This window comes from Xiphophorus couchianus, chromosome 4 (genome assembly GCF_001444195.1).
Source record: "Xiphophorus couchianus chromosome 4, X_couchianus-1.0, whole genome shotgun sequence".
Taxonomy (NCBI): domain Eukaryota; kingdom Metazoa; phylum Chordata; class Actinopteri; order Cyprinodontiformes; family Poeciliidae; genus Xiphophorus; species Xiphophorus couchianus.
This window is the reverse complement of record NC_040231.1, coordinates 7,058,216-7,083,820: the sequence shown is the minus strand read 5'-3', so window position 1 is coordinate 7,083,820 and position 25,605 is coordinate 7,058,216. Positions and strand designations below refer to the sequence as shown.

Genomic DNA, 25,605 nt, shown 5'->3' with positions numbered 1-25,605 from the left:
AACTGTGCAAAATCAAGTTTTATTTTTTTTCTCCAGCACAGCTGCCTTTCACCAGCTCCATAATCACCATCATTGCTGTCGTCATAATCTCTGAGACATCACAAAGCAGAGACAGACGGTGAGACAATAAGCTCCCTAAAGAGACTCATCGCTCCCACATCTTGGCAGAAACAGTTATCAGCTGTTCGCAGAGTCTGGCACTGCACTGGGTCAACGTCACATGTCCATCATGACCATCATCCATATATACACATATACAATTTGCTTTCTTTCCAGAGTCTTTAAGTCCACTTAGTGGTTAGAATTCCAGTTCCGATAACATTTGAAAGTTCATTTTTGTGGAGACATACCATAGCCAACATGTTTTATATTTCAGCTTGTTTGATTCTCACCTTTTGTATTCTACTTCCTGTCTACTGCAGGTCTGATGACAGTCACTGTCCCCATTTTAGGCAAATGCTGAATATGTGTAATGCGTAGTATAATATCAAGAAAATACAGAGCTCACCTGGACTGAATGCTGCCAGAAAGATTTTTTGGCTTTGGGAAAGTCCACATTTTCCAATTGTAGAATTCCGGTGGAAAGTGTTGCTCATACACACAGATGGTTGTTTGAAAATGAGCACGGCAAATTATTCATTTTATGTAGAGATGACTCATAAAAAACGATGATGCACAAAAGGTTAAAAGGCTATCACAGCAATATGATCACAAATTAAATACTTTTTTCCCTACTGAGTCACATGATAGTCCCAGCACTCCAACGTACAGTTGAAACCAGATACTTATATATTTTAATACATTAAAAAAACACATGACCTTGATATTAAATCAGACTAATGTTTAAATGTTTTACACCAGGAGTTTTATTTTTTAATTTGCCAAATGCACCCAAAATGAAAGAGAGAATCCAACCATCCATTGGTGCTGGTTTGAAGAAGCTGCTCCCTATTTTTAGTGGAATAATACTCCAGATATTTTTTTTCTTCCTCTCCTCAAATTCAGAACTTTGGACTGCGACTACTATGTATTTAAACAGTTTGAGAAAGCCCTGACAATTATGTCATTATTTTGTAAGCAACTGATTATTTCCAACATCTGAGATAAATTCTTGCGTGATGTCCAAATCTAAAGAAATCAGCCAAGATAGTAAGAAAGGGTAAGTATTCCTACAGTAACTGGTCCTGTATCAACATGGCCTGAAAGATAACTGATTAAGGAAAAAGACAGAACTCTAGAAGGAAATCAAAAGAGACAGAGTTAAAGGTAAACATTTTTAGGAAACTTGAAATATTGAAGCAATATTTCAGGACATAAGCCAAGAAGTTAATGTTTGAGCACAAATGGGTTTTGCAAATGGAGAATGACCAAAGTATACTGGCAAACTAGTTATAAAGAACTGGTCAAAATTGTGTCAAACTGCTGTGAGAAGCTTCTAGAAGGAAACCTGTAATGTATGACCCAAGTCATATGGTTTAAAATATTATTCTGTCAAACAGTGAGTGAAGTTATGTAAACTTCTAAGTTGAAGAAAGTCATAAAATATTGTCGCTCTCTCTTTGTTCAATTTCAAACAGTGAAAAAAGCAGGTATGATTGTGTCTTATTTTTTCCAGAATACTGTGTAAATATCTGGTTTTAACTGTACAAATTTGCATCACTGTAGCTACAGTTGTATTCTGATGTTTCATCCATCGTAATTCTCTCTTTGTCTTCTGTACCCACTAAATGACTGAATACCAAATAAATAAGAAAACAAAGTTGAAGCTGATAAATACAACAAATCCTACATTCCATGCCATCATTTCTTGAAATGTTTAGGGTGGGGCAAAGGTCTTTTTTTATCATTTATTTTTCAGGTTAAGGAGTTTTTATGGTTCACAATGTGCTTCCTGTAACCCGATTAGGTTAATTAAACAAAACCCACATTTCTTTCTAAGCTGGGTCTGAAATGGAAATCGGTCTGTTTTGGGTAACATATCTAAGACACATATGGGTCCCATTTTTCAGCCTATTTTCTACTTTATAAGTAAATGGGTTTAATTGTTAATTGGCAGCTTAAAAACTCAATTTTCAGTAGGTTAATTCATCACTAAATAATATTTACTTTTATGTACTCTGTTTAGTGTTAAGATGATTTGATCTTATTTTGTTTAATTCAAATGTATTATTGCAATCTGAAAACCTGCATAATTTTTCATCTTGTATGTGTTGTATTTGTTAAAATAGTGAATAAAAACAAACTAAAATCTCAAAAGGCCAAAAATGGAAATGTTCATGGTCAATAGAAATTTCCGGTTTTCTGTTTCTAAAACAACAATTATCATGAACAGATTAGCTACGGTAGATATTTTTATGCAAAACAAAGTACATATATTGATATTAAGTTTGAATTTCAAAAATTACTTTTGGCAGCCTAGAAGTATCAGTGGACAAGTGGTGTATGTCCCTCTGCTAATCACGGCCTCAGTTCATGTCTTCAGTCAGAAAATACTGCAGAAAATAATGACAGATAATAACTTTCCAAAACACATAAAAAAAACAATATGTGCATAATTCTCTCCAATATTTGCCATTAAAAGGTCAATAATCATTTGGAATGAATATTTGTTTTACTACATATCCACAAAGAAGAATAAAAAACTGAATCAGTTAAAGTAAACACACAGCAACAAGAATATAGCCTCGGCAGTCCCAGAAAAATGTGTGCATTTGTGTAGACAGCAGTAAAAACCGGGGGAAAGCTGATTTAAACCAGGTGCAACCTAACTGAGGGTCAGGTGAACATGTAAGTCGTAACAATGTGGAGAAGGTGAAACACAAGAGAAAGAAGACAAAACAAGAACACTAGAGTTAAACCATGTCGGTAATGATGTGCTCAGGAGCTTTTCATCCCTCAGTATCTGGCCTAAGGACAGCTCACTCAAAACGTTTGCTTCAATTGTCTGTCTTGTCTGCTTCCCCCCTGCTGAGACAGGCTGCGGACCCTCCATTAGCTTGAGTAGATTTGGGTCCCAATCACACGCATGATCTCCTTTTGCACCTTAGGCTCCTGAGTGTTGATGTTGGCATCTCCTACTTGGCCATCCTCATACCTACAATTATTCAGAAAAACCAATTATAAACATCGGGTTGTAAAGGTATTCACACTGGAGTATTTGCTAATCTTAGCAGCTTCTGACTACATTGCATAAACAAACTTTATTGTAACATACAGAACATTTTAAGTGATAGACCAGGGGTCTGCATCCTGCGGCTACGGAGCCGGAAGTGGCTATTTGGATCTTGTGCAATGGCTCCTACTAAGTTTGGCTAAAAACATAAAAAAAAGAACTAATGTTTTAAATGTAGATATAAGTGTTTTGATGAATAAATAAATTATATTTTCCTTTATGTCAAAACCTAAAAATGGTGGTTGTTGGAAAAAAGACAACTCATTTTACCTATTTTCCATCAAAGGGCAATGGTGCTTTTTGTCACAGTGACGGGATTACTCACACAAAAAAGAAGCGGGTACAGACATGGTCGGAGACGGGACACACCCATATGTTGCCGTGTTTCTGGAGATCTTTAGATGTGATCACTGGGGAAGAGAAACACAAAAAAACAGTTTGTATTCAATATTTTTGTCATGTTTGCATGACTCCTCATTTAAATCCAGATACCATTTTTATTTGACCTACATTAAAATAGGTGAGATACTTTAGAACTTATCATTTATAATTATTATAACTCTACAAACCTAATAAAAACAACTAGTTATTTCTATTTCTATATAATTTGTTATTTTTTAGATCAGTATCTCAGTTTGTTAGTCTGTAGTGTTTGTGCTATGTGCACTTATTTGGTGAATAAATAAATAATAAAATATTTATTTTTATTAGTAAATTACATTTTGCAGAACATATTGTGCATGGTCCAAACAGAGTGCAGGTTTTAAATTAATATCACATCTTCTGCATTAAATATGTATTTATCAACAAAGAGATTTTCAAAAGTATACTTATCAAACACAAACATGTACTTCACCTTTAGCACAGGTATTACCTTCACAAAGAGCAATGCAGTTCAAGTTTCGGCTTTGCAGAAACCTTGATTGTATTGGGCGGCTCTACAGTGAAAGATAGAGTCATGGGTTGCAGTTTAGATTAAGATCTAACTGATGTGTTCAAAGGACAAATTTTTTTTGTAGGCAATGAAAGTCTGTATTGAGATAAGACAAAAAAACAAAAACTGCCACAATACAGTGGCAAAACACATAATTAAAGAAAATGTTTAATTTAAAATTCATCATTTTAACACAAATAAGAGTGCAACGTGCCCCTCACCTGCGGTATGGTGTTCATACGGTTGTAACGCTGTACCAGCTCATCTTTGGTGGGCATGCGATGTTGTCCTTTCCCCATTCCTACACAAGACAGCACAGCAAGGCCAATAAAACTGTCTTAGAAAATGCTACTTTGAGTCACTCAGGTTGTGTAAACTTTATTTTTTGTCATTTTCAAGAAAATTACTTTATTTTGAAGGTTTTGGTTTGCCTGAATAGGAATACATAACATGTTCACTGACTAATTCAATTTCAGTGTTTTTATGAGTGTGTATAGAATGTTTGCATGCATAAATAAAAAAATATGCCTACAAAACAATTGGAAACTGTAGTTTTTTTTAAATATTGGGAAACTCTTTACAAGTTTTACAGAATGCACTGGACTTTAACATAAGTTCTGATCATTTGCTTGGACTCTTGGTCAACAAGCAGGAAATTCGCAACCTTCTGACATATTCTCTCTACAAACACTACAAAATTACAGCACAATAGAAGAGAAAAGGGGGGAAAAAAACAAATATTGATGTTGCAAACCCAAAACCAAAACAACCACAACATAAAGTATGGAAAGGCAGGTTGTACACAAGGCTCAGCTTTTACAAATGAACAGACATGACACTACAAAACAGCAGCACAACATATTGACAGCTGTAAGACAAAAAAAATGGCGTGCTCCATCGTGATGATCAAGCCACATCAGGAAGACACTGATTAGAGGCGGGGATAGCAGGTCTTAATGGCGAAAATAACATAGTCCTACCTGAGTATCCAAAAGATATACTGGAGATGGGGCTCAGATAGATGCCCTTTCCATATGCTGCGCCGTGCAGCTTGGGATTGAAAAGAGCAGGAAGGAGGGATGGGTAACTGAGCTTTACATTTACAAATAAGGCACGCAAATACAGCCCAATTTCTTCCTAATCAGCTTTGGTGAAAAAAACTGATTTTTTTCACCAAAAGAAAATTGTGTGAAACGTTTCACACAGCTTTTCTTCAAAAAACGTTCACACAAGAGAATCCAAATGGTTGAAAGTGGATAACAAAAAGGAGAAGGAATGTGTTGTGGTTGAATTTTGTTAATGAAATTCTAATGAATAACATTTAGGTATTCAGGTAACATTCGGATAAAAAAAAATGAAGATTTACAGTGACACATATAGTGTGCAGATCCTCTAAACATTTTAATTGTGTCACTTTACAACCATAAACTTCAATGTTTCAATGTTCATTTGGATGTTATGTGATAGACCAACACAAAATATTCCACAATTGTGCAGATCTATCCCTGTCTCAGCAGGGGGGAAAAAAGAACACATGGTTTGGAATTGCACTTACATTTTGTTTACAAATGAAAATCTAAAACAAAGTGATGATTACACATTCATCCCCACAGCATGATGCTGCCACCACCAGGTTTTGGACATGTCCTTTTTGCTTTGTTTACCAACATGCATGCAGACCACAAAGTTAAATTTAATTTTGGTCTCATCTGACTACAACAGGAAGTTATCCTGAAGGCAGTCTATAAGCTGAGCTGTGAATCTCTGCATCCACAGCTCAGAGAGAAGATTACACAGAATATAAAAGAGGTAGAGGCTGATTACAGATGCAACATGGTTAATATGTTTAGTTGTCAAAAAAGATTTTTTAAAAACCCAGCATCCTCTATCTTCCATGTCACAAATATATTATTTTGTGCTTCTCTGTAATGTATTCACAGTTGATGTTTGTGTTTAAATTTTGACAAAGGTTTAACTTTGAATTAAAATTTTTATAAATACATTTGCCAGACATGCACTTATGTAATCTATACTAATGCTATTGGTATAAGTGGAAGAAAACAGACATAATTACGAGGGAGAACACCCCCGCACACACCCCGACACATTTACAGAAAATGAATAAACAGAAGAACGTGAGGTTTGTGTGTTAACTGAAGGTGGAGACTGACTCAGTCTCCTTTGTTCTGTGAAAGACGGTGACAAAGGAAGGGTGCGGATGCTCCAGCTGAGAAAAAGAGGAGGAGGCAAAAAGCACCGAGCCAAGATCCAAGATGGAGAGTTCAAAAACTCGGGAGAACAAAGGAGGCATAAATGAGACATATCAGCGTGACAGAGCAATCACAGCTGACAAGAATGATTCAATGAGCTCAAGATTTTTGATTGAATTCTGTTTAATCTATTTTCAGGATATGCAAGTGTCTCTAAGCAGCCACTATAGGCTGTATTCTGAAAATGAGGCAATGCTGTGCTCTCTCTTGTGCTGGGTTAGCACTCTGATATTTTTAGAGAAAGTTTATTTAGGCTAATTTCTGTCATTTTGGTTTTTAAATCGTATCCGTCCTGTTTACTTCAGGTTTGAATCAATTATTTTTGTGAAAGTTCTAATTTAGAAGAAGCGTCTCTTCGTCCCAAAAAGACTTTACTCACAACTATTAAAGTTTTCTTTTGTATTTAGGGTGTGACCGACCCCCACAGGGCACACAGGCGGCCTCCTGACATGGCAGCTGAAACCACAGCCTACTCCTCGTGCTCCAAGCTGGAATATGGTATCGGCTGAAAGTAGCCGATATTGACCAGAAACATCTGCCACTGTGGCCTGTTCTCAAGAAAAATTGACAAGAGGAGACATTTATTGATAGCAAATATGGATCAGCCTGATGGAAAGCCTACATTGTAAAAGGCAGGTTTACTGTCTGTGGGAAGAAGCTTCATAAATCCGAGCTGAAGTAACCTACCTGCAGCTTGGTGTAAGAGGCGTTGACCAGTCCATTTCTAAGAACAGAGTGCCAATTCTCTATATGGGATCCACTGGAGTAAAGAGAAAAAAAAGAAAAGGCAAAGTATGACAACTTGGATCTGTGTATTACATAAGAGTTGGACATGAATTTGACCCTTGTCTACTGTAAACAATCTTAAGAGTTAATTTGTTGTCAATTGTTGCTATGAAAAAAAAACAGATTTAAAATTATCTGAATTAAACTGAACTGAATTGATGTGAAATGAATTAACCGAACTGAATTAAATTTAAATCATTATATGATTGTAGAGGACTGGATTGTTTATACATTACAATATAATTGGGTATTAATTGCACCTCTTTCTCTTGAAGATGGCATTTGCTGTGAATTTACTAGAAGTTAATGTAACTTAAATAATCTGAATTAAACAGAGTTCAACTGAATTGAACTAAAATTTAATTTGATGGACTCAGTCAAAGTTAAGCTAAACTAAAATAATTTTTTCTATTGTAATGTTTTTGTTCTAAATGTATTCTTTTTGCCTGTATTTTTTTTAATGTGTTGATAATTTCCTTTTTGACCAGGCACTGAAGATAAACTATAAAGAAGTGTGAAGTGTTTTTTCATGTTTAGTGTTTGATTTGATCTAAGTCTCAACTGTAGTGCAATTTATACGAATTATGCAGGACCGTTTAAAAATGCAGGATAATCTTCAGCTGTCATTTATTATTTATAAATTAGATTTTAAAATATGTATGACTACTGACTGGATTTCCCAGTATAGGTATTTAATCTCTCTTGAAAAGAGAGATTGCTACATGGCTGCTGGACTTGAGAAAACGTATTTTTCCTGAAGTAATTAAACTTATCATTTACCTTTATTTGGCATGTCTTCTAAATTTTAAAAGCGAAGACATTTCTGTTTTGCATAATTTCTGTTGAGGTAAAAATAGAGTGATGACACTCAGCTTCAATTAAATATCAGACATGTTTATTTGGAATTAATAAATCTAAAGCATTAACCAGCAGCAAAAGGGAGAGTGTCAGCACTGTGTGTGCTTTAGTTTGGCACTGCCCAGATGGGTCGAGTGTATCTAAAATATTCAGCAGAGCCCCATCTGCTACAGGACAAATCTTTGTCTCGCTCACATAAATATCATTGGCTCCATGTGCTGGCGTAGAAAGGTGTCCTCTCAGTCCAAGAGAGCAGTCACTGCTTTGTCCTTTTGTTTGTAGTGGCTTCATTAAAATTATACTCAGGCATATCCATTATAAATAGGGTGTCATGCTCTAATAATAAATTATAGTGGTTGCTGGGGAAATTATCTTGCTATATTTTCTCAAATATTTTGATGCCAAAGGTAGGTTTTAATGTAAAAAAAAAAAAAAAGTTACTTTACAAATTTTAAAAAAATAAGGCATAGGTTTTCCCAGCGCTTTGTAAACAATTTTTATAGACAGTAACAGGAATTTCCATCAGCTAGGGTTAACTCACTGAAAGGCAAAGGTGCTGCCATACAGCTTCTTGGCGGTGCGAAAGCGAGCCTCCTTGGCTGGGGGGCTGCTGAGCAACAGGAACTGGTGGGACGTGTGCATGAATTTCAGTTGCTGTAAAAATGCAATCAGAAACCAGAGAGAGAGAGAAAGAGTATGTTTAAAAAAGCATAATGAAAGCTTGTCTTTGTTTCTGGAGACAAAAGGAATAATATCTTGAATTCATACCCTGCTGAGAGGCAGCTTGACAATATGAGACCTATTACTGGAGATGATCCTACAAAGAAACAGAATTAATAATAATAATAATAATAATAATAATAATAATAAAATAATAATAATAATAATAACAAAGCATATTTTTCATTTTACAATTTGTATTTTTATTAATTGCAGTGGTGTAGTAGTATGTGTGTGGATATGTGGGATATTTCCAGTATAAAATGCTTTTTAAAGAATAAGTGTAAACACATTTTTGGAATGCATTCTCACCATTGCAACAGAGGGTGGGCCAAAGGGTCCAGTTTGTCCATCTGTTTCTTGATCTCCAGATATGAACCCTGAAAACAACAGAGAAGCATCTGCTGTTTACGTCCATCTGCCAAAAATCAAATAAGTACTTGGAAAATGCTAATTATTATACAGACAAAAGGACTTTCTCCTCTTGATAGAGATTTGTCCTTCCTGCATCCTTATAGTACCTGGGTCATTTCACGAATGGACATGACACTGTCCAGTGCTTTCTGCAGTCTTTCATAATTCTTCTTCTGTGTCCAGGTGAAAGCAAACAAATGCAGAGGAGAAGGAAAGAATTATTATGAAAAAAAAACTTTATACAAGAAAATAAATATAAAACAAAATCTTGTGACAGTAGTTTATCAAATAAAACAGACTGCACATTTCTTAAATCAATTCTCAAATTACTTGGAATAATGCATTAAGGAGTGGGAATGCAAACCTTTGGGTTGAATGCAAGAGTTTTGGGATCATTTGGATCCACAACCGATGGGTAGGGCTCAAAGATAATGCTCTTGCGTGGGGACTCAAGTGCAGCTCTACACATAGCCACAAGCAGGTCCACAACCTGGTATGGGTTAGAAAAGGTTAATACCAATTAGTTTGATATCTCTCAGTATACATAACAATAAAAGTACAACTAATTAGGGAAAAATCTCATAATTGTCTGGATAAGTTTTTTGTGACTTTTTTTTTCTCTATATGACTGTCAGGATTTTGACCCCCAAAACACTGCATATATATGTTTGTTGTTACCTCTGCTCCTGTTGCCACTTCTTCTGCAGCTCCAGACATCACACCCAGAGTGTAGAAGGAGAACACACACAACTCTCTGGTACACACAGCAGGCTGCATAGACACAGTAAAATCAATAAAAAACACATAAAACCGTTAGAATAAAACATGATTAATATGCTCTTCTCTCAGTTACTAGGAAAATAATATACATAGTGTAGAATAATATACATAGGTAGATTTTGTTTATGCATTGTGTATTTAAAATATGTAGAAAATAAGAAACTAAATCAAATATTAATACAGGAGTGTGTCTCTTTTCTTGATACCTTCAGCATGGACCCATTCTGAAAGACATGCTGTTCGTCACAAACCACGCAGTACTCATTAAGAGTGGGGATCCTCTGCTCTGAGTACTTCATTATCTGTTACAAGAAAAAGCATAATGCAGTTGCCAATTATAACTCCCACCTGCAGCATTGATGTTTACATGAATAAAGGCTGTGCAGACAGAAGGAATCAATTCGGAAGGGCAATTTGTCACTGCAACTTTATGTGGTTTAATCTGCAATAGGGTTTTAGAAACAGACCAAAGTGAGACAGCAGATTTGTGGTCCTCTACATACAGTGCATTGCTTTTAACCCACTTATACAATCACTGCCAACCAGATTTGTTGTGAAAGATTTCTTCTTTGTCCTTTAAAATGTCAATGCACAATCGAAAACGTCAAAGGGAAAGAAACATTAACTCATGCACATTTCTGATGAAGAAAATTTCAAATTATGGTTATATGGCAGCTAAAACAAATCAAATACATAATACTGTTGCAGTATGTTTGTAAACAAAATCTTCAACATTTAAACCAAAATCATCTGTGCTATTTTAGATAAATCTGCCCCATTTGAGAGAATCGTAAGAAGTGTGTCAGAGTGAGCTGCAGAATTTTCAGATAGTCTGTATTGTTTCTCCTTCTCACAAACATTTAAATAGTGTGCAAAATACTTTCATTTAATTAATTAGTTTTGGTGGTTAGGTTATGAGACTACAGTTAACATACTTATGTTTAAAAGCTACATGAACCATTTTTAGACACGTCAACCTCATTTTCAGGGAAAATGTTGCAGCTCCTTTTTGCATAAAATATTCAGAGTTTGTCCTTGAATAACAGCATAACTCAATCTTGAATAAAGCACTGCTAAATGATGTCAGGATGAGATCCAACCACTTCAAGTTCACTGTGCAAAAACAGCTCGATTATTTCAAAGTTCTCAAAAAGTGAACTCCACTTATGTTGGCAACATCGCGACGCAACTTTTCCTGCAAGGAAAGCTGCATCATTTTACTGGTTGGTATTCATCAGTTGGAGTTGATTGGAATATAGATGGAGTTAGAGGCAGGACAATACTGGAATAAAATCTCATAGAGGTTTTAAAGCTGAAACTGTTGCTCTGTTTCACCTTTCAGCAGCACAACCATAAACATACAGCCAGAGCTACAACCGAATGTTTTCAAATCATTTTTCAAATTGGTCAATCAAAAGTAAGACCTACTAATAATCTAACTCATTATTAATAGTAACAGCAAGGTTTGAAAATTTCTTTTCACAGACACTCCTCATTCAGTCTTAATGAGCTTAAGCTGTTTTGCAAAGTGAAAAATTCAGTCTTCTGTTGTGCAAAGCTTGTAGAGACAAAACACTAAAAGACTTTGCAATTGCAACAAAAGGTGGTTGTACAAGGTACTAACTAAGGGGGAGCCAATACATATGCCACAGTTTTAAGATAAAAAAAGAAAACAATCGACCTTCTTTCTTTCTATTTGACAATTATTTATTACCACATATTGGTCTATCAGATAAAATCAAATTGAATTATACTGTCTGCATTATTTAGCTGAAAACTCATGTTGGGTTAGAAACTAACCAAGCTCCACAGGCTTGTGTCCTAAACAATACATAACAACTGAAACAGGGAGTACAAATGTTTTTGACTGTGAGGATATATTTTCTTAGGATCTAACCTGCACTAAGAAGCCGTACTCCAAAGTAGGGATGTTCTTGCAGTGGCCGCCCGCCTGGGATGAAAAAAACAATTCAATCAGCTGCCTCGTGGTAATCTGCGCTGGGGCCCTGGCCGCCGGGACAGCTACAGTCTGATGGGTGAAGTGAAGACAAAGCATTATGGGAAAGGGCACACCAGCTATGTTTTGGTAAGAGTGAGGGAAGGCTCAGGTGAAACAATGCAGGTGACAGGTGGACAAAGACAAGGGTGTAGTTTAAACTGAAAAGAATAAATGGAGCAATAACACCACACAGTAAAACTTAAATTAACTGAAAAGTAAATTTCACAATAACAGAAGTCTGGGAGGTGAAAGGACCAAAATGACCCTAACCTGGCTGTTTGGTGGATAGCTAAAGAGTTCCCCTTTAGGGTTCTTCATTGTACAGGAGATAGAGCGGTTCATCAGGCGGGTCACTCTCAGCTCAGGGACACTCAGCTTCCCTTTTAGAACTGTGTCTTGGATCAGAGGGAAACTTGGAGACCTGAAAAGATCAAAAAGATTATTTAGACTAAACCATCCTGCTAATGACTAATGGTTTAGTCTAAATGCTATGTGTGTCTCTCACACATACAGGTGCATCTCATTATGTTACAATATCAGAGTTATGTTACTTATTAATTCAATTCAATAAGTTAAATTTATATTATATAGAATAACTACAAATGGAGTGATAGTTCAAGTGTCTACTTCGTTCAAGTGTGATGGCTACGTCTTAAAACTAATCGAAAATTCAGTTTCTCAGAAAATTAGACTAAATGTGACAAATATTTGATTTCTATTAATAAAATGCAAGGTTTACAGTCTTTTGCAAAGAACTTTGACCGAGGGGTGCTTCCAAAATATTTTGAAAATAGTGGCCAATGGGGGCCACTAATCCTGGAATGGCACAGCAAAACCAGAGACAGAGGGACGAGTTTTAGGTGTGTTGCAAATCACAAACAAACAAATATTGTAACTCATGAAAGTTCCTTCTTTTGTCTCTTCAAAAATAAAATAAATCTAGTGCAGCCAATGGGGCAGGTCAAAAGATTTACATGGGGAATCCATTCACTGGTGCGCTGCACCAATTCACTGTTTTTGGAACTGCTGCAGTTAAGCCTTTTTCTCCTTACCCTTAGTGGTGTCTATCAATGACTGTCTGCTGGCCAACTGTGAAGCGTCTGCTTCATGATTGTGTAGGCACTTAACCTGGACATTGCCTTTGCTATTCTGTTCGATTCAAATCTCGCTTCACACCTCTGTACGAAGAAAAGCGTCCAAATGACTGAATTTTGCCCAACTAGCAGATACTAGCTCAGACTCTGCGGCATGAACGGGCATTGGGAGGCAGTACCCACCCACAAAGTCTGCCGTTCCTGACCTGGACTGGAAGTTGTCTATTTCTTCTTCATTTATTTATTGCTTTACTTCGGATTGGCTAAGTTTTTATTCCTATCTCGATTTGATAAAGTAGGACCTCCCGCGCCTCCAATATCTACGCCCCGTGTCTCCCGCATTCTTTCAGCCGTTACAATTGTTTAGTCCGTCGTTAACATATTTTAATATGCTAGCGCCAGTTTTTTCACCTGTGGATCAGCGACAGTAGAAATGCTACTGGGCAGAGCTGCACACACAGCAAATCAGTAAAAGGCAGAGAACCTTGTGCAATTCTTTTCCCAGACAAACTGGGTTAAGTAGAGTAGCCTAATGCTGATTGTTGCAGATCATGTTAGCTAAATTATGACTAGTTTGTCCATGAAAAATATATCATGTTAAACTTTAAAGTTCAGATGGGTAGTAACGAGTTACTTAAGTAACTCTTTGGAAAGCAATGTGCTAGGAGTAGTTTTACTGCACTATACCTTCTACTTTGACTGTTGTAATATTTTGAACTTTGCTACTCTGACTTGAGTAAAATTTCTGGATAGTCTAGCATATCTATCCACCACAAGTAACTTCAATTGAAAAAGAACAGTGATATTTAATAAACTAGAATACTATTAAAAATGTATTTATTTGAGTAATTCAATACACTAAGTAAAATGTATGGACCTTACCAGAGGGGCCGCTTTTCATTGGCTGATGCCCATTCTACGTGGTCACGTGCGTGGCCGTCTCACAAACACACTTAGCTTCCCGTTAGCTAAGTACAGCAGTACTGATACAACTACTACACCTTGACGCCTGTCTGCTACACAGTCTTACGTTAGCTAAACAGATCAATATGCAATGTGTCTGTATCTGACATACACTAACGATTTTATTTGAGCAGAAAAGGCTTTGGACTAAACTGTTACTCGTGTTAGCCGCTCTAGCACCAAGTACAGCTAGTAATTATGTGAAATTACATTAATTATATCCCAACTTCAGAAGATTTGCCTTTACCTTTACAGAGCTCTTTGGTTCCTCCTATCAGTCTGTAGCTTCTCATATTGACGTCATCAAACCAAATTTCAGATCTACCATAACTGACTGACACCTGCTGGCCTCAGGTTTGCAACCAGCTTGTGACTGAGAAACCAGTAACCTCCTCCCAGATGATGACATGAACTTGTTAGTTCCTCTGTCCATTGTAGTAGCTGATATATTGTGAAAATCCGGTAGAAATGATGCACTAATCCAGTCATGTTTACATAGAAACAACGCGTTGTGAGACTTGCGGTCACGTGGGTTGGTTGTGGGCGGAGCTTGGTAAGGTCCATTATATTGACTTTTATTTAGTCTGTCTGAACACTTCATTTTAAAATATTAAATTGTATTTTATGATCAGTTACTCAGTATTTGAGAAGCCTTTTTATCAAATTTTTTTTGTCTTATGAGTAATTTTTTGGATGGACACTTTCTACTTTTACTTGAGCAAAACTATGTTGAAGTAGTGCTACTTTTACTTTTTACTTGCTACTGTACCCATCTCTGCCTATGTTATATCCCTTGCTGGTTATTTTTCTAGGAATAATCCCAATCCTCTTTCATTTCTGTGCAGACGTACTCACTATTGTTTTTCACATGTTTAAAATAAATCTTTATTGTCATAATAGAAAAGTCAGGGAGGAGACATTAGATCAGAGGCCAGCACCATGGACGATGATGCAGGATCTTCGCAGATAAGGAGAGATTATAACTAGCTGAGGAAAAGATATCTTCTACAGGGAGAAACCACAGAGGTATCAGGACAGGCTTTTTACTGATATTACTGAATCACTCACTCACACTCCAAACTATTAATGTCTGTATTGTAACTAGCAAATGCAGTGTACTGTTTCTGTTCCAGAAAGATTTTTTCTCACACATCATTTTCTGATTCAGCATATAAAGAAATAAACTTCAGAGAGTGGATTAGATTAATTTCTTAGATTTAAGCTATACAAGCTAATGTTTATGCTATTCTGAGCATAATTGCTCAGCTTTTTGTACATGTCACTGCTAATGTTATAATTATTTATTTTGTATTAATTAACAACATAGGTATTGCATTTGAAATGTTGCATGATAAATATACATATGGGTTTATTCATATATATATATTTAAAAAAGCCATTTTACTGTATCCCCCCAAAATAAGCCATTGCCTCCCCAGGCTAAATTCCTTTGCAGCATATAACATTTCTATGTTTAAGAAAATCCTTTGTATTTATCTTATGTAGTGTCAATAATAACTTATGTTAATGACAAATTTTCTGAGAAACTAAAATTAAAATTTTTATTTTCTTTAAGCCACAATTGTCAAAATGTACAGAAATACAGTAAGTATGTGCAATATAATTATTTTGTGTATAGTGAAGCTACTGTATACAATAGACTGGATTCAATTTTTAAATTAAATCACTGAAATACATTCACTTTGTGATGATATTCTAAGGTGTACTAGAAGGGTTTAGATTTAGAGCAGAAAGTTTGCAGGTTTGAAGGTACTTGACTTTTCCTATAAAATAACTCAACTATGTTCTTGGTGGGTTTCTGGAGGCATTTTTCTGCTCTTGTCTCTCAGTCTACACTAAAAGTAGGCACAAGACAGCCAACTGAAATCGGTTTAGACAGTAACTCTAGTTACTAACTGTTAGATACAAGGACCAGTGTTAATGTCTGCCATTGCTCTCAGTACCTTATCCAAGTAGCCCCTTGACATGAGACTGCTATCCAGTCATTAGAATGTCAGGGCAGTCTAGTTAGTGGAGTTGGCCACCATCAAGTGGGTCAGTATTCAATCCCTGTGCACTCATACCTGTCAAACCTAGAGAGGTAGTGAGAGGAGTGCTTCCTTCCCTCAGGAACTTTTGTCAGCTTTTGAATTTAAGTCGGGGTTCAAGATGCCGTGTTGACTTTTTCTTCTCCCTCTTGTCATATTTGCTACAGTTAGTCGTTAGACTGGCTGTTTTTGAGTGGGAGTGATGCATGTTTTCAGACAGCAATAGTAGCTCAGGGAGAGAGGAGCTCAATCTTTTCACAGATTATCTGTCACGACACAGTGACAGTTTTAACAAATATGTAAAAAATATTATTATTTTATAGACGTTATACTGCATATTTGTGGTGACCGAATTATAAAACTTTAGAGAAATTTTACATTATCAGATAAGAATAAAAAAAAGAGAACATTTGTTCAATAGCTCAGTTGTTCATTGCTTTGTCAGATGAAAAATAGCTCTACCTACTTGGGAATTGGGGAGAAAATGCTGAGCCCAGCACGGAATTTCTTGATGGTCCCTCCAGCTTTGAACCAGCTATGCCTCTTTTCCTGTTGGGCCTTGAGGAACTCATTGCTGAGATGCTTCCACTGCTGTGAGGTGAATGTGCTCAGGATCCTGCCACATTAAAAACATCACTAGAGTGAATCTGGGCTGTGCTGAATCATACATCTAATGTAAGCTGTAAAGGAAAATCAGTTTAAAAAATGACATTCTTAATCATTCATAAGCTTTAACCTTTTTGCATTTTGTCATGTTACAACCATAATCTTACATGTAGGCATTTGTTTGTTAAAAAGCATTAGTGAACAAACACCATCATAAAGTCTACGGGATATACCACATAGGTCGTGATTTAATAATAATTTTAACTAATTTAGGAGTGAAACCATAATCTTGCCTAGGGCACAGAAAGGCTTAAGCTCTGCATCTGAGTAGCTCAAGCTCACTCAGGTGAGCTTGAGCTACTTACAAAGAAAGATGCGCAAAACTTTTAGTATAGATGTTCAAATCTAGAGACATCACCCAAAAGACTTGCATTCATTATTGAGGTGAAAATTGGTTCTAAAAAATGAATACAAGTTCATATCACACTTTTCAGTTGTTAATACTGTTGCCCATACATCTTTCCTTCTTTCCACTTCATAATTATTCTCCACTTTTTTAAAACTATGAGATAAAATATATATTACATTCATTGCAGTTTTTGGTTGTAATGTGACAAAATGTGAAAAACTTCAAGGGACATAAATACTTTCACAGATACATTATAAATGATCGCCTCACTTACTTTTTGAGTTGCAGGCCCAGACTGAAGCCTTCTTTATTCGAAGGCTGAAACACATCTACTGACGGCTCTGAATAAATAAAGATGACTAACATCATTACAGAGTCGACAGAAAGACACTCAAGTTTTTTTTTCCAGTCTCCCACGTGTGTGACACATGTTGTACTCACTTCCCACACTCAGTGAGGGGCATAAATACCTAATGTCCCTTCTAGAAAACCAACACACACACACATTGCATCTTTACTCACCGGGTCCATCAAGGTACTGAGAAAGCGAAAAGCGCAGTCTCAGAATAATGGGCTCTGTTCTTATAACTTTCCAGGCTGTTGCAACCTCCTCCTGAATCAGGCACACACACACACAAATACACACCGTTAGCAGCCTAATTAGGGCCATTTCTCAATGCATAAATATCTTATGAGCACCAGATGCATTATAAATGATGTGTTACTTTGCAAAATGTCAACGTTAGAATAGTAATGGGAAAAGTCGGAAGAGGTGTTTGCAGTGAGAAGAGTGCTGACTCACATCTAAGAAGCTGATGTTAATATGAAGATCGATGTCCACATCATCAATGGTTCCGTACTCCCTGCGCAGAGATGCAGCAACAGATACAGTAAATCTGTCAAAACTAATGTGAATCATTAGATTCTGACCATTTCTACTGATTACAGTCAGTGAGAGATGAATTAAGGTTATGCTCTCCTTTCTTATTTAGGTTAAAAATCAAGAGGGAATTTTTATTTCATTACAGCTAGCGTGACACCTTTAAAGATTTTAGGTCATGATTTTGTCCTGTACCTGACAGAGATGGCACTGTCGGTGTAGATGTCTTTCACAGCTTCAATATCTGCATCTAGTTGAGGGTGGCGGTACAGGTCAGCAGCACAGCTCCCCTGCAACAAGCAGCACTGGTCACAGTTATAGCAATGAATGAATTCTCAATGGTTACCGACTATTTTCACACACACCCAAACATCCTACAGTACCAGCACTATTCCTACCCCTTCAGCTTTTTCACATTTTGTTGAACTGCAACATGCCTCATGCCTTTGCCAATGTTCTGTTTGCACTTGGGTTCCCATCATCCACAAAACATGTACATGGATGGAGCTACATGATGTACAATCCTGGAAGAAATCTTTTTAGAGGCTGCTAAAGACATAAGGTTGATGTGGGTGTTAATTGTTTAGCAGGTTAACCACCCTAAGTATACAGAATAGTTTGGATCAAAGGACATTTATCTGAGGCCCATGTAGAATATGCCTCAGGCGAGAAAAGGTGTTATAGGACTTGGGAATTGCTGTTCACTTATTCTACATTCAACCTGACTGAGTTTGATCTACTTTACAAAAATTAAAAATCAAGTCAGGTCCTAAATGTGCGAAGCTGGTAGAAAAACTATGTAGCTGTAATTACATTAAAAAGATTGTTCCACAAATGTCAAATCTGAGGACTGAATGCAAGTGCACACCATACAAAAAGTAGAAAATAATGTGTTGATGTATTAATTTAAATTGCTCTATCACATAAAATCCTAAAAGTATATATGGAAAGTACATTGGTTATTATGTTATTTTTATTTCTGATAATGATTATAATTGAACAAAATGATGAAAAGTTGAAGGGATAAAAATAGCTTTGAAAAAACAATGTAGATTCAAACACCCAACAAGATCCAGACTGCTTATTTAATGTAAAACTGAATATTATAACACACATTACAAACTTAAATTACTAAACACTGACTGCATGCATTACTTTAAATACGTTTTTGAATTTCAATTACTAGAGGAAGTTTCTCAATACTGATTTTTGGACTTCTTTCAAAGTATTTAGATAAGTCATTTTTATTATTTCTGGTTACCACTGGAAGATTTGGTTCTTGATCATTTTATGGTATAAAAAGTCTGTCATGCTTGTGTCTGGTCTCTAGTGTCAAACTTTTATCTTCTGAGCTCAGTGTGCAGTACAGTTCCATCCTTATCATAGCTGCACTGCTTTCATGTACTTTGACTTCGCTGAAATGAGCTTTACTGGATTTACATTTCAATCAAAAGACTTGGAAGATAACAGTAAAAAAGGGATAACTCAGATTAAGATCTTAGGTGGAAGAAGAGCTATCAACTTTATGAGATAAAGATGATTAATCTCCTGATGGTCTTGGAGATTGATTTGCCAGTGACTAAAATATGCTGCAAATAATAGATTTTGCATTAATTTATTATTAAACAGAATATAAAGTTTTAGATATCAAGCAGCATGTTGGAAGCTATTTAAAATTTTCTCCCTGCTCAGTGGAACTTTATGATGGAAATATTTACCATATGTAAATATTTAAAGAGGCAGCTTACCCCAACTAACACTTCTAAAATAACAGTCACAAAAAGGAGTTCTGTGTGCTTGTTAAACAATGAATGCAATTGTTGCTAACTAATAAAAATATGGAGCCTTTATTTCCAAATAACATGCTAAATTTACGCTCATCTGAATATATAACTTTCGAACTCTTTTCTTTAGTTCAAGAGTGGTTTAAAACAGTAATGAGCTTGTGGCTCCTGAAGTCCGGACTCCATATGTAGTCCATACCTCATCAATCTCTGTTGTTATCCCTGTTGCTTATACAGCCTTTTCCACCAGATTTTTCCTTCCACTAAATTTGACATATGCTTCGATGGAAAATACTTGTTTGAATAACTAACGGCTTTAGGAATAAATATTGGTGGCTTGCCCACCTGGTGGAAGGTGTCAATGACAATTCAGCAGCCTTCCTCTTGATTGTGTAGGGCATAACATGGCCATAATATTAATATACGTGCATTGAAATGTTTTTTTTTTCTCCTTATGTAAAATTAAGATTTTCTGGAAACTGAGTTTACTGTTTTTGTTAGCTTTAATCCATAATCATCAAAAATAACAGAAAATACATTTGATATATATTACTGTGTGAATTGATTTAGAAAGCATATGAATTTCACCTTTGAACAGAATTGCTGAAATAAAATTTTTTTATGATGATATTCTACTTTACTGAGCTGCAGTGGTTTTAAATTAAAATAATAAAATTTTTTCTGCCAACATATAACATTGACATTTCTTAGTTTATATGAGGTGGAAAACACACTTATTTTCTAAATAAACACTATTATTGTCTTTCTTTTGGTTTTATGAAGATTTTTCTCTGCTTTCTTTAGGATATAGACTGCTTTTTATACATAGTGCGATAGATAGAGATAAAGTGCTAATATCTTGTTTTAAAGTTTATTGTTTGCAAAATTCTGCATAATAAGCACTTAAAACAACTAGAGTTGGTGTGTGTTTATTCTGTATCTCTTCTTAGGCTATGTATCAAATACAATAACAATTAATATAATAGATAATATTAGAACCTGTGATATCCATACCAATTATAGTAATACTAGTATGCAACCATATACAACATGAAGCTGTTCAAATCAATAATTTATTTTATGTAAGCAGCAGTAAGAGTCATTTTTGTGTTCTTAATTAAAGCTGTCAGGCCATGTTATGCATTTTTACTTTGTTTTTTTGTGCAAGTACAGAGAAAGTATTATACTTTTGCTCAAGGTTTTTAAATTGTGAGAATCTCATACTGGCCCAGGACTAAAAAACACTACTTTTTTTTTTTTTACATAATCAGGGACAAAGACTGAATGAAAATCGATAATGAATCCAAATTTCAAAGAACAACTTTGAAAGGCCAACAGAAAGCCTGGTAAAAGACTGATCAACATTATTTCAAACATATAGGTAACTGGCTCAAGGTGGCACGAAGGATAGTCAGATTTTGAGGTAATTTAAATTTTTACTTCAATGTCATTTAAAAAATACATTAAGTACATAGCAATGACAGAAATTTAATGAAAAAACAAAATGCGTAACATGTTAGCAAAACTGCTTTGACAGTGAAGTAATAATGCCTTCTCTACCTGGATTCCATAAAGGAACTGTTCAGATTCGTTCTCCCCATCTGACTCCTCGTCGGTCCAACACTGGCCTTTGATGTCCTGTGGGCCCACGCATTGTGAAAACACCATTATAGTAGAGGAAAGAAAATACAGCCTCTCTGTTGCACCCTTTCATCTCCCTATTTAGCCTCCCGTTCAAGGGCTTCAAACAAGGTTTTATATAGCATCTCAAAAAGGAGACACAGAGCATCCTCTGACATCTTCCCTCATAAGAATACCTAACTGAGAATGACAAGGGTGACTTTTAAAATGTGAAAAAAGACATGTCAAAGCATGACAGTTTCAGCTCAACAGACCAGGACATTTATTTTTAAATAAAGCTAAAATAATCTGAATGCCAAAAAAATATCAGTCATTCTACATGCGACCCTGTAACATTATTAAATGTCCTTCACAATTATCTAAATCTTAAATAAAGCAACAATTATGTGACACAGTTTCATCAAACTCACTGATTACACACACCAATAGGATCCCAGCTGTCTTACCATTGGATCGGCTGTTCATAGAGCTCTCTCAAACAGGGATAGGCCTCTGATTAGTGCCAACCATTTCAGCCTACCTCCAGGTGAAAGGAGCAAGAGCACAAAAAAAAATGAAGAGCTTTGTGTGACCGTCCGTTCCTTTTTACACTCCTCTGAATTCCACAGCCTTGGAAAAATTGAAAAAAATAAAAGAAAGAAAATCAGCAGAGGAAGAAAACATGCAACACAGGCTACTGCTAGTGATGCCATTCTTAGTCAACGGTGCCCTCCTCCTTTTTTTGTTTAAATCGCCTGCACTTCACCTTGCTATGTATCCTAGCAACAACCATCTCTGCCTCCTTTCAGAGTGGCATTAATCACTGTTGAGAGAAAGTGTGTGGGAGATTTGTGCTGTACGTTCAGTACCCTAGATGTCTTCACTTCTTTGTTTAGATATTTTTTCAGGATTCTAGTCTATTAATACCAAAGAACAAGAGGTTACTGTATTTTTTTCCTTAGGAGTGCAGAAGAAAGACAGCACTGATGTAACCACAAAAACCATGGCATAAAAAGAACCCATTGTTTCTACGGCTTTTTGGCATGAATATCTATCAATGAATACTGGTAAAATATTAAAATGTCTACAATATTTTTGTAAACAAAATCAATGATATGCACAATGTCAAAAGCACATTGTCTATTGAGGTTGGGCAAATATGTGCATTGGTTAATAAAATGTTATTAACTGAACAATTATTTGTCATCTGTTAATAACAACAGATTCTAATTTATGTTATGTGGAAACTACAAAAAAACAAAACTAGGGTTGTAATTTTTCTTGATTTTGAATTATATTCTTCAATAAGTTTATCAATAAATTCTGCATTTACACTTCAAAATATGACTAAATACAATTGACTGTTACTGTTTATCAGGGAGTAATACAAAATTGAACTATTCAACAAAAGGTGAGGTTTTATTTTTAGAAGAGCACTTGCTTTTGTGGGGCCATGACAGTGATGGATTAAAGCTACATCAATTGTAAATATTTTTTAAATTGCAATAAATACCATTAAATATTGTGATAAAGTTTTAAGTCCATAAGCCAATATACAAATGGGAGGTTAATATTTCATTCATATAACACATGTAAACAATAATTAGCTTTAATGGTTCAAATAATAAGCATCACCCAGGCAGGGCATTAGCCCAGGAAACTGAAGTTGCAGTTCCTCAAATAATTATGTACCGTACTTTAATGAATGGATGTTTTGCAAACAACATATTTTATGAGGTGCCAAAAAACAAGAATACATTTTTTGGATAGGTGGATTTTTGTGCAGTTCGCTGCTTGAACTATTAAAAAAATGGACGTTGTCATCTCCAACCAATTCTTAGCCCCAAGAATATAAAAAAACCACAAACTTCTACCAGCTCCTGGCCAATTTGTTTACCTACACATTGCAATATTGTTGCTTCCTACTAGGGTTGGGCATTTATCGTATCATTTAGCATGATACATTTCTTATCATGATAAGATTTCTATTTACCGTTGTCATGATAAATTCTAATTAATGTTTACAAATCCCTACAACAGATACAGCTGGGATTGTTCTATTTTTTTCCACCGTTGAATCAATAAATGTGCATAAATAAATATCAATAAATTTGAAAACATGACTAGATGCAGTTTAAGTTAAAATTTTAGTGATACAAATCACACTACAAAATGTGACTGGAGTCCTTAAGAAGCATATTACAAATGGATAAGTTTCCCAAGAGCTGGATTTTTGCTTTCTGAGCTATAACTGCAGGACCATCCAGTCACGGTTACCTGAAAATCTCAGTAAATCATTTTATTATCACTTTCATTTTTATCATAATAATACCATAAAATATCAAACTATTTTGTGTCAATTTATTTAAACCTTGCCATATCAGTATATTTTTGTTGTAGTGAACTATTTTAATGAAATATAGGGGTAACAGTAGTCATAAAAATGCTCAAGTTATATACAGTATATATATATATATATATATATATATACCAATTGGTCCACGGACCGGTACCGGTCCAGGCCCAGGGATTGGGGACCACTGCAGTAGATTATCATTAGAACATAGAAAATGACTTTAAAATGTTGGTCGCAAAAGCAGGTGAGAAATGCCTCTTTGTCAGCTATGCTCTGATGCATGATTTAAACAAAATCACCTGAGGCAGACTGTTCCACCTTGTACCCAAATAAGATGGATACCAAACAACCAAGGGTATAAAATGACAAAGGTATAAAGCACATGCTGCAAGCCTAAAGGATGCTTGTTTATATATAAAGGAACTGTGTAGAAACTATGAAATAATATTTAATTTCAGAAATACTCTATATTCATGTAGACAAGCCCCATAAGGCTTGAAGTTGATGTCTACCTATTTATCAATCTACTGCAATTTAGATATTTCTGTGGGAATAGCACCAAAACTAGCTCTATTCCAGGGCCCCATATCCTTTTAGATCAACCACGGAGCATCACAACACACATTTCAGTTCATTAAATGTAAGGCACAATAAATCGGTATAACAAAGGCTGTACAGCAACACAGATTTGCACTGCAGATGATGGTGTTAACATATCACAGAAAAACAGCCAAGCTATACATATTTAGCTTAATGACAGTCAAGAAGGTGCCTTTTTCTGTTCCTTAATATTTCACTGACCAAAAAAGAGCTTAAATGCTCTTGCTTTGATAGATCGCACTAATCTGATCTTTTCTTTCTAACCCTGCAGAACCCTGCTCATCTCCAGTCTCAGCTCCTATCCGTTTTCTGCGTCCTCAAGCCCGCTCCTCGCATTTACTTCTCGATCCCACTCACCCCCGCACTCCCTGCCATTTCCTTGGCCTCTGTCGTCTCACATACCAATAGAGTCACAGAAAAAAATGAGCCCACCCACCCTCTGCCAGTGCGCACGTACAAAAAGATACACACACATATATTCACCTCGATCGTTCCACTATTCCTCCTTCTCTTTAGATAGCAGTTTAGCCCAAACACAGATGCGCTCAGGCGGGTTGCTCCCCTCCCCCTACGCTTCGGACTCCCCTCACATCCATCCACACTTACCTCCACAGAGAATGGAGACTGGGATGCTGTCCTTGCCTCAGATGCTTCTTTCCTCTTTAAGGGCGCACCTGCTTCTCTCTGTGTGTCTCTCTCTCTATCTCTCCCTCTGTCAGTGGCTGTTTTCCACTGAAATGACAGATGACAAGAGAACCATTTAAAAAAATACAAGAACGCAGCAATCACAGCTCTGGACTGTGCTCCTAAATGCGTGTTGTGCGTGTCTGCAAGCGCGCCAGCTGGTGCGTGTGCAAGTGTTTATCTATTGCAGATCTCTCCTACTGCTCTCTTATATTTTGCCTAACAACACTAACGGGGGTCTGGGCATGCTCAGTGAGACGAGGCAAGCCAGTCATGTGACTTGCAGCTGACTGCACTGCTGCTGAGAAATTGAAGAGAAAAAATGTTTGGATCTGTATGTGCTTCTGATGTTGTATTTGTGTGGTGTGTGAGTAATGTGTGAAGTTGCATAAGCCAGTATCTACTAATTGGTGCTCTGGGTGCAGATTTTAGTTGATATGTTGACTAGATCTATGGGTACTCAGTGGAGTAAAAAGCCTTAAAATGAATTAATCTTGATTAAAAAGCATTCGCTCACAACAAATACTTACAAAATTCTTCCTTTAGCTGGTGCTCATTTATTTAGTACTGGAATCTTCTTTATCATCAGTCCCAGAATTGTTGATACATTTGCTTTCTATACTTTCAG

The 25,605-nt window shown here is 36.0% G+C and overlaps 1 protein-coding gene across 8 annotated transcripts; it reads right to left on the bottom strand.

Moving 5' to 3' along the window:
* On the bottom strand, nt 1-25,209 carry LOC114143359 (protein mono-ADP-ribosyltransferase PARP6). Of its 8 annotated transcripts, none has more exons than XM_028015294.1 (23): nt 24,900-25,208; nt 21,805-21,967; nt 21,278-21,355; nt 18,129-18,238; nt 17,856-17,916; nt 17,576-17,666; nt 17,328-17,394; nt 16,505-16,654; nt 12,204-12,354; nt 11,832-11,963; nt 10,141-10,236; nt 9,833-9,925; nt 9,519-9,644; nt 9,262-9,324; nt 9,053-9,120; nt 8,789-8,837; nt 8,562-8,674; nt 7,064-7,136; nt 5,087-5,156; nt 4,328-4,407; nt 4,047-4,110; nt 3,498-3,582; nt 1-3,094 (listed from the first exon to the last, which is right to left on the bottom strand). In XM_028015294.1, exons 2-23 carry the CDS (start codon nt 21,805-21,807, stop codon nt 2,992-2,994), a joined length of 1,926 nt encoding a protein of 641 aa, XP_027871095.1. In that variant the 5' UTR covers nt 21,808-21,967; nt 24,900-25,208; the 3' UTR covers nt 1-2,991. The 8 variants fall into 8 exon arrangements, with proteins under 8 accessions (XP_027871095.1, XP_027871097.1, XP_027871098.1 ...); XM_028015296.1 differs by having other exon boundaries at nt 9,262-9,327; nt 11,832-11,885; XM_028015297.1 differs by having other exon boundaries at nt 9,262-9,327; nt 11,832-11,885; nt 18,129-18,223.
* Between the last annotated feature and the right edge of the window lie 396 nt (nt 25,210-25,605).